This window comes from Alligator mississippiensis, chromosome 11 (assembly GCF_030867095.1).
Source record: "Alligator mississippiensis isolate rAllMis1 chromosome 11, rAllMis1, whole genome shotgun sequence".
Taxonomy (NCBI): Eukaryota; Metazoa; Chordata; order Crocodylia; family Alligatoridae; genus Alligator; species Alligator mississippiensis.
In genome coordinates, this window is record NC_081834.1 from 20236082 (window position 1) to 20251534 (window position 15453).

A 15453-nucleotide genomic window follows, 5' to 3' on the forward strand; every position below is an offset into this window, starting at 1 on the left:
CATAGCCGTGCAGATCAAGTACAGTGTGGGTAGAGCAAGAACATTTTGAACAAGATGTAAGAAACCAATGAACTGAAGCCTGTAACATTACATTTGAGTTTTTAAAAATTTTCCATGCCATGCAGCTTGGTCACAAAAGGTATACAATGCCAATGCAACTCTGTGGTTAGCCAACAAGTACTGTAAGGCCCATCTACACATTACACTTAAGGTGTGATTAACCAGTTAATCTAATGACAATTTAAGTGGTCACCTGGCCATATGTTCAGTCAATTAATGGTGTGAAAAAGGAGAAATACGTTGGAGAGTTATGTGGCCAGAAGATCTTTTGGCTGGGAGCACCATTAGCTGATTGGAGCTCCCTGCTGTGGGGGCTTGTGTGCACCTCCAAGCCTGGGAGCTCCCAGCTGATGTTGACTCCCAGCTCTGGGGACTCCTTCAGCTGGAAGACCACAGCTGCTGCAATTTCCCAACCATGGAGGAGCATGCATTCCTATGGCTAGGAGCCTTGTTAGCTAGGAGTCCCCAGGTTTGGGGGGTGCACATGGGCCCCGTTAGCTGGGAGCTCCATTCAGCTGATGGGGCTCCTAGGCACAGGGGCCCCTGGCCACATGTTCAGTTAATGGCATGATAGGAAGAGCAGTATGGCAGGAGGTGTGATTGTGTGCTTTATATCTCATCACGCCTTTACCTGCATGGGGCCCTAACAGGCAACTCTGTCATCTAAATATAGAGAAGTGATCATTTTATTTTAAATAGGAGTTGGTACTCAAAATAGTAATGTCTGAAGAAAGGCTCCCTGGATTTCCTTGTACAGGTGTGACAACTGTACCAGGAAACCTGTATAGTACGTTTCAAGATTGGTTAGAGAAATTTTCATTTCTTACACAACCCTCATCTTTCACAATCATGCAGTATTTTAGGCAACATCAAGTTAATATCACCATTCTATATGGAGGCTGCCTCTGGTCATATCCTCTTCACTCTCCTAAAGGTTTTGCCATATGACTATTTCAAGAGTTGCCAGACTCTGGATGTCTTTTTTATGCCATTTGGTGCTTTTAAACATATTTCTTGATGTGTTAAGGATTTGTTGTTACAAGTAAGTAATTTCTGTGGGGCACCTTTAAGGGTCCTCCTATATGTTGACAACCACATAGTAGCTTGGTTTGATTGATTATTTAGAGGATACAAATAGTGGGAGCTCTTACTAGTTTTTCAGTGTGAACATTTGTATCCATTGTATGCAATTTCAGATATGGATGAATGCAGCATAAGGAACATGTGCCTTAATGGAATGTGTATCAATGAGGATGGCAGCTTTAAATGCATTTGTAAACCTGGTTTCCAGTTAGCATCTGATGGACGTTATTGCAGAGGTAAGTGTTTGACAATAAGCATTTATAAAAAATTATGGTTTTTATAGGGCATATAAATCGCACCTCTTTAATAGCTTTAATACTACTCATCTAATTTCCATCTGCTTTTCCATCCCCATATTGACTCTTCAGGCTGATAAACAGTATTCCTCTCAAATCCACTTTATAATCAGCTGGAAAAAATTGTCCTTTTTCAAGACAGTCTTCTGCTGTTCACAGTGTTGAGCAACACTCCTAAACAACTAGTGGGGGACGTTCCATGGGCAAATACTAGGACCTGACCCAGTGAAACTCCTGGTGTTTGCCTACGGTGCTATCTGTAGCTAGGCTCCCACGTGCGTGCCTTTTCTTGCCTCTTTGAATATATTAACATGGTACAGCACAAGGCTCTTTAGGGGTATCTGTGATAGCTCTGAACAAACTAGCTTTGGTATCAGAAGTAGCATGGATGAGTTAGTGCCGTGCTTCACCTGAGCTAATTATCTTATCAGCAGGCCTAATGATCCTATCTGGAACACTGTACTAACACAGATATATTGCTTCTGGAATCCAGGCTAGCTCATTCAGAACTACATTAAATAGCTCTACATGGCCCTGCCTATATAAGCTTCTTATTCCCTTTTTTGGCTACTTTTAACATCCTAACTCTTTGGCATCTTCAAGTCATTCTCCTACTTTCATTTATATACTTCCTACCCCACATTGTAACCCACAAAAGTGCTCAGCACCCATGCAATCAAGACATAGATGGGAGCAGCCCAACAGCCTAGTCCTTTTCCTTTGCTAAAGTATCTCAGCAGTACCCACAGCATAAGACAATGTGGCATTCTGTTTGCTAATTTATGCCATCATAGTTTCCATCCTGTCCCTCAAGGAACTTGAAATTTTGTTTCTTCATGTTTCAGCAAATTTAATAGGCACAAAGCAGAAGTTGAAGTAAGGAATAAACAAATGCTGAGCCAAGTTACTTACAGTTTTTCTTTTTTAAAAATTACAAATCATTTAACTCTGGGGAGCAAGACAACAATAGTGTTTTGTTTATACTAGGTTAAGTTTAAAAAATAGCTCATCGGGTCACACTTCAGTGTTTTTTTTCCCCTGAAGATCAGTAACAATAATTTCCATTTAAGTGTCAGTACCACAAAAAAATAAATTGTGTTTAAAATTTGAGGTGAGTGGGATACTGGGCTCTTGTGACATATCTGGATTGGGACCACACCTGGACTAAGACTTTGAGCCAGACCAGGCCCAACAAATCTATTAAAGTGCCAAGAAGATAATATTCTTACAGTTGATACCTCTCATGCTGAAGTTGCAAGCTAGGCTATCCACGATTCAGGAAACAGGATATGAATTGTATATTTTGTGCCAGAGAAGAGTTTGTTCTCATCATACCCACAAGACCATTTTGTTCAAGTAGTCATAGACAAAACAGTTCTCCACTAATTTCTCAAACAAATATACAGTTCTTAACTTGCCCCCTGCAAATAGCATCTCCTGAGCTTAAGGCCCATGGCTGAGCTGGCTGCAGAGACTTTCAGAAATCATTTTCCCATTCAGTTTTTTAGAATGGGCAGTATATGTCTGTCTGCCATGGCTGGAAAGAGACAGGTGACTCAGTTGAGAAACAGAAAACAGAACACTTTTATCTATATGTATTCAAGGTCTGAACAGCCTGCAGGATACTAGCTAAGATTTAAATGGTCATGTTGCTTAGCAATAGTCATATCACTGCTGAGTAGTGCTGCATTCTGTTTGTTGGGGACCCCAGTCACTATCTTCTTTATAGTTCATCTGCCAGAGCCACAGCCACCAACTATACTATTCCTCAATCTACGAAGGTAGATGTTGCCACCCACTCTGTATTTGTTGCGATCCCAGGCTATCAAGGCAAGTACTACCAGTACCAGCATTCCAGAAGGGCAGTGGAACTTGGGCTTGCACACTCAGTAGGCAGTGGGTTGCACCAACACAATGCCCTCATTTTATCAGCTTGCTCTTTTGCAGAATCCGTGTCACTGGTGCAGTGTTTTTATATCATGCTGCTACTGATAAGACTCATACATGGGGACTTAACCCATGAGCCTCATTGCCTGCCTCTTTGGCATAATCATCATTTACTGTTTTATTTTTTTTAAAGACTTTGTGCAAGGAACTGATATAGATCACAGTGCAATAGATTGATTGCCTCACATTCGAGTAGCAAACCTGTGATTCTCTCCATTGCACCCTCAGTTATATACCTCTGGGCCAAACAGGAGTAAGGAACCAATGAAAAAGGTGTTCCTGACCCTACAGAAACATTACTACTTTGCACCAAAGGGAAAAATTTTTAAAGTTATCCAGAATTTGCAGGCAACTCAAGTGATTCCTACTGAAAGCTGGAACAGATTTTGTAGTAACATAAATGTTCACCATAAGACGTTGAGTGGATAAGGTAACTAGTAGGGTGAAAGTGCTAGACTTTAGGAAAGCTGATTTCAATGAACTCAGGCGATTAGTCAAGGACGCACTGCAGAGTAGGAGTTTTGAAGAGATGGGAGCCCAGGAAGGGTCGCCGTGCCTTAAGGAAATGATCCTTTGGGCACAGAGGAAGACGATCCTGTTGCGAGGAAAAAGAGGGAAGGGGGCCAGGAGTCTTCCTTGGCTGACCAGAGAAATCCAGGGCAGCCTGCGGACTAAAAGGGGAGCATATAAAAAGTGGAAACAGAGAGAGATTACCAAAGAGGAGTATACCTCCTCTGCTTGCACTTGTAGGGAGGCAGTTAGATGGGCCAAAGCTACCATGGAGGATGGCATCCCAAGTAAAGGATAACAAAAAATTGTTTTTTAGATATATAGGGAGTAAAAGGAAGGCCCAGGGTGGAATAGGACCCCTGCTAAATGGGCAGAAGCAGTTGGTGATGGACAGGGGGGACAAGGCTGAACTCCTCAATGAGTTCTTTGCCTCAGTGTTCCTAAGTGAGGGGCGCGACAAGTCTCTCACTGGGGTTGTAGAGAGGCAGCAGCAAGACACCAGACTGCCATGCGTAGACCCTGATATGGTGCAGAGTCATTTGGAGGAACTGGATGCCTTTAAGTCGGCAGGCCCAGACGAGCTGCATCCGAGGGTACTGAAGGCACTGGCTGAGGTCATTGCACAGCCACTGGCGGTAATATTTGAACGCTCGTGGCACACGGGCCAGGTCCCAGAGGACTGGAAAAGGGCCAATGTGGTCCCCATTTTCAAGAAGGGGAGGAAGGAGGACCCAGGCAACTTACAGGCCAGTCAGTCTTACCTCCATCCTAGGCAAAGTCTTCGAAAAAATTATCAAGGCTCACATTTGCGAGAGCCCGGCAGGACAGATTATGCTGAGGGGAAACCAGCATGGGTTCATAGCAGATAGATCATGCCTGACTAATCTAGTCTCTTTTTATGACCAGGCTACAAAATGCCTGGACGCAGGAGTAGGGGTTGATGTCGTATACTTAGACTTCAGGAAGGCCTTCGATACAGTATCCCACACCATACTGGTGAACAAGTTGAGAGGCTGTGACTTGGATGACTATACAGTCCAGTGGGTGACGAATTGGCTAGAGGGTCGCACCCAGAGAGTCGTAGTGGATGGGTCGGTATCGACCTGGAAGGGTGTGGGCAGTGGGGTCCCACAGGGCTTGGTCCTTGGACCGATACTCTTCAATATCTTTATCAGCGACTTGGACGAGGGAGTGAAGTGTACTCTGTCCAAGTTTGCGGATGACACAAAACTGTGGGGAGAAGTAGACACGCCGGAGGGCAGGGAACAACTATAAGCGGACCTGGACAGGTTGGACATATGGGTGGAAAACAACAGAATGCAATTCAACAAGGAGAAATACAAAGCGCTGCACCTAGGAAGGAAAAATGTCCAGCATACCTACTGCCTAGGGAATGACCTGCTGGGTGGCACGGAAGTGGAAAGGGATCTTGGAGTCCTAGTGGACTCCAAGGTGAACATGAGTCAGCAGTGTGACGAAGCCATCAGAAAAGTTAGTGGCACTTTATCGTGCATCAGCAGATGCATGGCGAACAGATCCAAGGAGGTGATACTTCCCCTCTATCAGGCGCTGCTCAGACCGCAGTTGGAATACTGCGTGCAGTTTTGGGCGCCACACTTCAAGAGGGATGTGGATAACCTGGAGAGGGTCCAGAGAAGGGCCACTCGTATGGTTAAGGGCTTGCAGGCCAAGCCCTATGAGGAGAGACTGGGGCACCTGGACCTCTTCAGCCTCCGCAAGAGAAGGTTGAGAGGCGACCTTGTGGCTGCCTATAAGTTCATCACGGGGGCACAGAAGGGAATTGGTTAGGCTTTACTCACCAAGGCGCCCCTAGGGGTTACAAGAAATAATGGCCACAAGCTAGCAGAGAGCAGATTTAGACTAGACATTAGGAAGAACTTCTTCACAGTTCGAGTGGCCAAGGTCTGGAATGGGCTCCCAAGGGAGGTGGTGCTCTCCCCTACCCTGGGAGTCTTCATAAGCATCTAGCTGGGGTCATCTAGACCCAGCACTCTCCTGCCTATGCAGGGGGTCGGACTCGATGATCTATTGAGGTCCCTTCCGACCCTAGCATCTATGAATCTATGATCCCTGCCCCCCACCCCATAGTTTAAAAAACAAACAAACCACCCCCCAGCACTTACCAGGAGTTGGAGGTGCCCTCTGGCTGACTGGGGCCCTGCCTGCACACTGCCAGGCAGAGCGACAGCCCCAGCGGTGCGCCTCCCCCCCCCCCCCGGGCCCTCTGCCCCCCCCCCACTGCCCTGTGCTGCCCCAGGTGGCTGTGCCAGGAGGCCCTGGAGCCCCCCCACCCCTGCTTCTAAGGTAAGCAGAGGCTTTTTTTCCCAGTGTTTTTTCGGGGGGGGGGGTTCTGGGGGGGTTTTTTTAAGTGACGGTGCCTGGGGTTGTGGGGGTAGCCATGAGGGCCTGGGGGTGCAAGTTGGGGAGTGAGGCTTGGTGGGGCAGCCATTGCAGTGTCTGGGGGAGCAGGGGGTGGAACTGGGGGGGGCTGCAGCAGCTGGTGGCGGATGGGGCCAGGTTGGGGCAGCAATCAGGGGGCTGGGGTGGAGCATGTGGGCCTTGCGGGGGCCATTTGGCCCCTGTTGGGGGGCTGTACCTCTTGTGTGGGGGCTGAACCCCCTGTTGGGGGGGCAAATCCCCTGTTGGGCAGCCATTGTCTCTGTGGGAGGGCAGCAAAATATATATTCACAAATTCATGAAACATGTATTTAGAGTTCACTTTATTATTAGAGACATGCTTTAACACTGTAGATATATCAATAAAACATTGTCCAACTGATCACTGTCTCTGTCTCACTCTTTCTCTCTCTCTCTCTCTCTCTTTCTTTATACAGGTCTTTTGTTTTACGTGTGGAGGAACATGGATTTGGGGGTATTTTACAGAGTGACTTTGGGATTTTTTATATCAGGGATTTTTCAGTTTTCCAATAGGGAACACCACAATTCCTGCTAGGGAGGCCAGTGGCAGGACCCTGCCTGCTCAGAGCTGGCACCTTGGACCCAGCTGGCTATGGCTGACCTCCTGGCACACGTGGCTGTAGTGCCACACAGAGGCCAACCCTGCAACCACAGTCCACTGGCTGTGCAGTCCCCATCTGGGTCTGGCAGGTGCATAGCAGGTCACAGCCAGGCAGCAGCCCTCACTGCCAGACTGCTGCAGTGGGTAGTGGGTGCAGGGAACTCTCAGGGCTGCTTCAGCAGTCCAGTTGGCACAAGGGGTAGTGTCCCTAGGTACCAATTGGCTGGGTCCTAGAAGCTCCTGAGAGTGAGTAGCCCTGAGCTACTTGCCAGGGTGGCTTTTTATACTGTTGGGGCCAGGACAGGGAAGCTTTTTATAGTGCTAGAGACAGCACAGGTGCTGGCCCCTGGCCCTAGCTCCCCCTGGCTGCAGATTCAGGAGGAGCCAGGCAGGATTATTTTGCCCCAAGTGGCACAATTTGCTCCACAACAAAGTGCATGTCCGAGCATGTGCGCTGAGGCAAAAAGCCCCTGCTCAAATTTGCACTGCTTTTATTTGAGCTGCTGCAAGCGCACTTGCTTGCATGTGTGGACATGCCCATGGATTCTCAAAATATAATGAGCAAAGTTTTTTTTAGAGAACTTTCATCAGTACATTAATAACTGTATAGGTACATAAAACCCACAGAAAAAATCATTAAACATGAATTTTTAGCACTCACAAATGTATATGTACATGTGCATAAGTATATGTTTATGCTTATGCTTGTATGTGGTGTAACATTCCTTTCTGGCATTTTTTCATAAAGCTTGAGTAGAATTTTTCACCCACAGCCAAATATATGCCCAATATTCATACTTAAATGCCAGTTTTATGTAACCTTAAGGTCCCCTGTGCATGTTCAGGTAAAGGCACAATAGGATCCAGTATGGGATCCACACAATTGCACTTCCTGCCACATCGCACGTGATTGTGGGATCACACATTACATCCTATTCCGCCTTGTTGCCAGTACCAGGGAGCCTGGGATCACCATCCTGTGCTCCCCCTACACTGGCAAATGGGTGACCCAAAGTACTGGCTGCATGTGGGGCACAGCTGGGGCTCTGAGTCCTGTCAGCTGTGGGACTGCAGTCTCCCAGCCGTGAGGCACACCTTGCACCTCTGGGGCTGGGAGATCACAGCTGTGCCCCGCTGCTGCTGGGACCCAGAGTCCTGCAGCTGCTGGGTGCAGCAGGGTCTGAGAGTCCTCTCAGGTATGGGACTTCTATCCCCTACTGGACATGGTGTACCTCTGCAGCTAGGAGCCTCTCTGGCTGATGGGGGCTTCCAGCCTCAGGGGAGACCCTGCTATACATGCAAATTAAAGCTAGATTGCACCCAGCTATCAAGTTAGTACATATTTTCCGGATCTAACTTTATAACTGGTTGGAGCTTTTTATAGTGTGATAAGTACTTTGCACATGTATCTGGTTTCAGTTTAATTGCACAGTTAACTTATTAATTGCACAATAGCTGTAATATGTAGAAGGGATCTGAGTGTCCCTTTCAGTGTCACTAATAAGAGATTAGAAAGTCTTCTTAAGGTAACTACACTTGAAAACTCAATAGCCAATGAATCCTTTAGAAAAGCAGTACTTCATATACAGCAAACTGTATATTTTTTTTTTATTGATCCCCTAAAAGTTTGACACAAGCACAGGTGTAATTTCATATCAAAATTGCTTGGACATCTGGCCAGCCTTCTGCATAACTGTTGGTTTGCGTGCACACTCCCCCAACCTGTATATATGTATACAGATGTTTGGGTGGATGTATTCTATTTTAATTTTTGTTACATGATTTTTCTGTGGTTATTATTGCTCATCTTCACGACTCCCTTCTGTGAATGCTGATAGAGTTTATTGGTTTCTCTCCTACACAAAAGTAGTAGCATCTGTAAATAACCTTGAGAGCCAGATTTTTACACTGCATGTGTATGCAAGCTATGGTTAGGGCCAGGTTTTTTTTTTGCTGATGTACATGTGTTCAGCTTTGTAAAAGACAATGATGGTACATCAGTGTTTACCATTCAAGAGTTTGGCCCCAGATTTCACATTCCTTTATTGCTTTTGTACATACAAGTTGGGTATATGTGCACACAAACCAACAGTTATGCAACAAGGTGGATAGGTAACCAAGCAGTTTTGATATGAAATCACACATGTGCTTGTGCCAAATTTTTTGGGGACCAACAAAAGAATATCAGGTCTGCCATATATGCAGCAATACTTTTCTAAGGGTCTCATTTGTTACTGAGATTTCAAGCATGGGTGCCTTAAGAAGACTTTCTAACCCCTCATTAATGTTACTGAAATTGACTCTTAGTTCCATAAAACTGGCATTTATGCAAGTATGAATACGGGGCATATACTTGGCTGGCTGTGAAAATTTCCACTCAGGCTTTACGAAAAAATATTCCAAAAAGGAATGTTATACCATAGTCTTGTATGCTCCCTGTAATAGAAGGCAGGTTAAATATATTAACCATTACAGCACCCCTTGTCTGATTTGCTGTCAGATTTCTATGAATGTGAATAAGGGACTGGCAGGGAGAGACCAGGTAGATTCTGAGCTTGTTTTATTCAGATAAAATATTTTGCTCAAATTAGCAATTACTGAAAGTGGCATTTCAGTGGCCTGATAAATATGATGTCTTCAGTTAAAAAATGTAGGGACACTAGGATACCCATCCAAAAAAGGCCATTATAGTTGGCATTAATTAGTTCAAGAAGACAGGGCAAAGATGGATTAGACCAGAGAATTAATTTGGTAGATGGCTTTTTCAGAACAAGGCTGAGGCTCACTGGCAAGTTATGTGCAGGAAAGTTGGCACTCATCTGGGTTGTTAAAATATAGCCTTCTACTAAAGGAGGCTTCAAAGTCCAGTAATCAGAATCTTAGGTTCTGTCTTTGCCTCTACATTTGTGAAGTCCTGGCCCCTTGAAGTCAGGGATGTGCCAGGATGTCACTTAAAATGTCATGAGTGGGCAAAATTACTTTATTTTTCTATTCCTCAGTTTCTTCTGCTGTAAAATCTTTCAGCATTTGATGGAGTTGCCTGCATAAACTCATACCTCTCTGAAGTAGGTGCTACCATGCCCTAACTTTCTGCCCTCTACAAAATGATGATGTTATATCCACTTCGGTAAAGTGTTTTGAGTTTTACAGGAAAAAATGTTACATATTCCAACCTTTACTATCTTGATGAGTTTAATAAATGTTTTGTAATTTAAGGAGGAAATATACATGTTTGAGCTTGTTCACTTCTGTCTTTGAAAGAACTCTTGCACCAGTTCTTCACAGAACTTGTATACTTGCTAAAGAATAAAGAATTTGGTCCACACCACTGTCACAGTATAGCCAAATTCTGAAATCTAACTCAGCTCTTAAAGCAAACTCATTGAGAGTACTGTCTGGGGAAGGACTGAGTAAAAAATAGGAAAAAACCTTCACAATTTGTGCATTTGTCTGAACCAGAATAAGAGGTGGTAGGCTAAAGTGAAATGAATTTAGCTTGTGTACTTTAATAGAACTTCTATTTTAAAATACAATTTGAACAAGGAATTTTGGATCATAAAAGTTGTGTTCCATGCCAAACAACACAAACTAAGTAAAACACAGAGGTGTTTCACTCTCAATTTGCCCTTTTAAGGTCAGAAAATAGGAAATTGTCACACATGCTGTCTGTTGTATACATTAAGGAGAGCTGTCAAGAAGTGATTATTTTGCAAATGTTTCACGTGCTTCCAAACAATATATTAAAATATTTCCCTCTTAATCACTGGCTACACAAAATAGCATGTTCCGTGTGTCAAGAAAATGCTGTCATTCCTTGCAGTGTACACAGTCTATAAAAACGTTTGACTAATTGGACATTTTCCTGAAACCGTCTAATATTAATAGCTTTCATCCTTTTGTTTTATTGCTATGGGGCTTATTGTTCCATGTGCTATTGTTGGACAAAGTTGGTAGCTTGTTCTTAGCAGGTGTACAGCACTCAAATCATTAAAAAATTCCTTACAAGGCTGATGTGCAATTTCCCCATTAAAAAGTTTATGGAAAGGGGAAATGTGTTATAACAAGCGTATAATATAACACAATTGTCATGCAGATAACCAAGAGGACATGATGTGCAGGCGGGATTTGGACTATAAGCATTGAATAGTGCTCCCAAAAACTGAATTCTCAGCAGAAAGAAGAAATATTTTTGTGGGGGAGGCATGAAGGCCCTTCAAAAGGGTCAAAGATTTAATTTGCATTCTGGACTGCTTTCTTAAAGCAAAAACTAAATGGTAATACAGAAAGGGAATGCCATGTTAAACACTACACAAGTCCTTTGTCTTAACAGCCAGAGTTTCCTTTTTCCTCTAATTATGTTTTTGCCTGAGTGACCCTTATTTTAGATTACGCATCTCAAGGGAACGTATTAGGAAAATGTAGCTGTTTGAACGGGGAAAAAATCCTGAGGATGCAGAATTTTGCTCTCTCTGCTATATAGAATGAGCTAATGTTGGGATTTTTATTTTTAATGAAAAATATATTTGCATTAATATTTCACTTGGTGAAGTCTGTTTTATTTTTATTTTTTTATGGGGTACATTGAAAAGAAGCTGTACAAATGCAAGCTTCAGCCAGGCATTGAAAACTGTTTAATTTTATTTCTAATAAAGCTTATTCTGTTCTTTTACAGACATTGATGAGTGCGAGACACCTGGAATATGCATGAACGGGCGCTGTGTGAACACTGATGGCTCTTTCAGATGTGAATGCTTTCCTGGGCTTGCAGTGGGACTAGATGGACGTGTGTGTGTCGGTAAGACAAGCTCATTGTGAGGCGAGTTGCAGTTAACTAGGCTAAGGCATTCAATCTGGAATGATAGACTCCTTGTAGTTTGAACATACCACTTGTGGGTAGAGGGGGGGATGCTCCCATGCTAATGGATGCATTTATCTGTGACATTTGCTATGCTAGTTCATTTTGCTCCATTTCCTTTCTCTCCCATTTTTCTCTCTTTTAAAACAAACAAATCATGTTCTTATCTGATGTAAATTCTTATAGCTGTGTTGAAGTCAATGGAGCTACATCAGTTTTCATCATTTGATAATCTGGCCTCATGATTTTTAAACAATCACACAAACCTGTTAATAATATACAGCAGGCACAAGCACCTGTTTCATTTTTATAAAATTTTGTATACCTTTTCTGTTTCTTAGTGTTCCTGTGTACCTCCCACTTGCACATTGTAGTTTTCCCTTTTTCAAGAGAAATCCTTTGTATATAACAAGAGGATTTTTGGTTTTGTCATTACACTCATGAGTAACATTTTCATGTAAGCAAATGTCTTCTACAGCAACATATTAGTCTTTTTAAAGCAAGGCATAAAAACTTTTCTGGTTACTAAAAATCTATCTCTTTGCCCAACCAAGATCAATTGCAATATAATGAAATCATCATTATGCCCTTTTATAAATCCATGGTGCATCTACACGTTGAATACTGTGTTCATTTCTGGTCCCTGCACCTCAACTAAAGAAGGTAAAGAGAAGGGAAACAAGGATGATTAGTGCTATGGATGGGCTTTCATATGAGAGATTAAAGAGACTAGACCTGTTCAATTTAGAAAATAAATGCTTGAGAGGGGATATAGTAATAGTTTACAAATTTTTGACGGATGAAGAGAAAGTAAATAGAGATTTACTGTCTCTCACAACGTAAGAACTAGGGGTCACAAAATGAAACTAGCAAAGTGAAGTGTTTTTTACACAGTGTGTAATTAAAGTATGGAACTCATTGCCTCCAGATGTTGTGGAAAACTGACAGATTCAAAAAGGGATTGGACAAATTCTTGGAGGATAAGGGACATCAGTAGCTATTGAGCACAGGAGTTAGTGATACAGCCTCTGAATTAGAACTTCCTAGACCTTAAATACTGGAGGCTGCAAGTGAGAGAGGAACAGTGGAAGAAACCCTGTTCATACCCAGTTCACTCTCCCTGTTAGCATCCACTCTCTGCTACTGAGACACAGGATGCTTGGCTAGATGGACCTATGGTCTGACCCAATAAATGGCAGTTCTTATGTTCTTAACGCATTGTAAATTCTTCGGAGTCTGTTGCATTGATTTAACATATTCATATGTAATCCCCAATCTGGAAAAGACATGCTTCATGCTTCATTTTATACATAGAAGTAGTCTTCTTGGCTTGTTTATTTGTGTTTGCTGAATCCTTATCTGACCTTTTTTCTAGTTAGTAGTAGAAATTGTGTGACCATCTCTGTCTCAGGGGTTTTTTGGTTGTTTTACCTGAAATTATGACTTTAAAGCAAAGGTTTTAGTGTTTTTGGTTTTCTCTTATGGGTTTTTTTTTCTTACCAGAAAGTATTGTGGAAACTATGGAGTTGAGATCATAGCTGAACACTCCTGTCCCAATCCTCATACTATACAGTATACCAACTCACTGGACTTAATTCAGTGCTGAATTTGGCCCACTATGAATAAGGAACAAATAATGAACTCTGGAAAACAAACACACAATTTGATACGAAATGAGTCCCACCTATGCATTTAAGTACAAAACAGAATATTCCAGAATAACATTGTTTAGGCAGGATTATCTTTTCCAGTAAGGAAAAAATTGTTTTGGAATCCAGGCATCAGCTATGGGTCCCTGATTCTTTGGCTACTTTTGTGAGTCCAGGCCACCTGAAGATTTTTTGAGATACCCAGGTGAAATGTCAGGGAAATGAAAAATTAAATTGTCCACATATTGAATTCTCAAAACAATATTTTGATAGGCTGTCTTTCTTATGGTCCTGTTCAGTAATATGTCTCAAGCTTTGACATTCAGCATTTGAAATCTAATACTACATCTATTTATGGTATTTTATTATATATACAATAGGATTATGTTGGATTTTTTTTGGTATTTAGATACGCATATGCGAAGCACATGCTATGGTGAATACAAGAGAGGCCAGTGTGTAAGAGCATTGACCGGTGCTGTTACTAAATCGGAATGCTGTTGTGCAAGCACTGACTATGCCTTTGGAGAACCCTGCCAGCCTTGTCCTGCCCAAAATTCAGGTAGTATAACGTTTGATAAGTAGAAACCTAAACCTACACTTTTTGTTGAGATTTATAACAGTTCTGAAAGCATTGTACAAAAAACAAAGTCTCCCACATATCCTAAATCTAGAGGATTGGATTTGTAATTTCAGGTGCATGCCACACAGCTGGCTGCGCTTTTGGAAAAGTCTTCTATTTTGCATGTATGTAAAAGGAAGTAGTGACTGTTTTTAAAGAGTAATGTTTAACACCAAGAATTTGGCCCATAGTAGCTGCATGAATTAGGACAGATTTTCAAACAATAGCTTTCATTTTGGTGGACTTCATTAATTGTAGGCATAACTTTGATCTCAAATTATTTATGGACACAGTTTAGATCATTTAAATGTTTAGATATTAAGTGCACCTGGCATTTAGATATTTGACTATCTAAATGACCTAAAGTATGTCCACAAATAACTTAGGGGTCAAAATCATACCTTCAGATTTTGCACAGAGAAATGGAAGGTCAATTAGGACTGGGTGAAAATATTTTATCCTTTCATTGGATTCCTCTAAAACTATTTATTTTACCTGGATCATAATGGCGCATTGACAACCTTGTAGTCTTCCTCTTTGTGTCTCTGTGTGGACTGCTGCTGGGAAAGTACTTTTTGAAGGAATGCAGTGCTGGCATAGCTCTGCTGTAGGAGCCAGTAAGTAAGACAGTAGCTCACCAGTGATCCTTACATGGAGCCAGTTTTCAGAATTCGGCTCCTAGTTCATCCATTGGTTCCCTTCATGTCCATGAAATTATGATTGTAATCAAACAAAATGTTCTGGATGATGTGTAGCATGGAAATAGCTTTGGAAGAAAGGAGTGTGTCTTTGTTTTAATTGGCAACTTCATGAAAAGGGCTAGAAACATGTAACCAGTTGAAACAAATCAGGTTAATTTACCTGATGTGTGATCTTCAACGCACACTTGCTGGTCACTATTTTGCAATGGGTCTCGTTTGCTAGAATAGCAACAAAACATTAGAACTTTATCAGAGCATGAAAAAGCCTTTCCAGCAGCATCTGTTAGAATCAGGATGCTTCCTTCTTACCGCCCAATAGAATTAATAACTATTATAAGTATAGGACACAATGCCATGCACTTCTGTTTTATATTTGAATTAATTTAACAGAGCACTGAGATGTTTTTCCAAGCTGTTTTGCCTACCTTTTCTACTGTTAAAGATGCCAGCTCAGAAAGAAAGAGTACATAGAACATCTTCAGTTTTGAGTGGAGGAGAGGAGGGAATTGTTCAAGGAAAAAATGTAGCAGAAACTGAAGAACTTTTGAAAGTAGGAGGTTGTCTCTGGCTGTAGCTCAGATAATCTGCTCAGAAGCTCTTCACACATTGACCCACAAGGATGCTTATGAGACAGACTTCCTTATAAAAATGAATGTTAGGCTAAATTTTCTGTGAGGTCCCACAGGATTA

At 42.4% G+C, this 15453-nt stretch overlaps 1 protein-coding gene across 3 annotated transcripts in view; it reads left to right on the forward strand.

Moving 5' to 3' along the window:
* FBN1 (fibrillin 1) overlaps positions 1–15453 on the forward strand; it is a 241146-nt gene that overhangs the window by 125541 nt on the left and 100152 nt on the right. For all 3 annotated transcript variants that reach the window (XM_059714655.1, XM_059714657.1, XM_059714656.1), the window contains 3 exons: positions 1257–1379; positions 11609–11731; positions 13850–14002. In XM_059714655.1, the coding sequence (XP_059570638.1) occupies positions 1257–1379; positions 11609–11731; positions 13850–14002 (399 nt within the window). The remainder of the gene's footprint in view (positions 1–1256; positions 1380–11608; positions 11732–13849; positions 14003–15453) is intronic.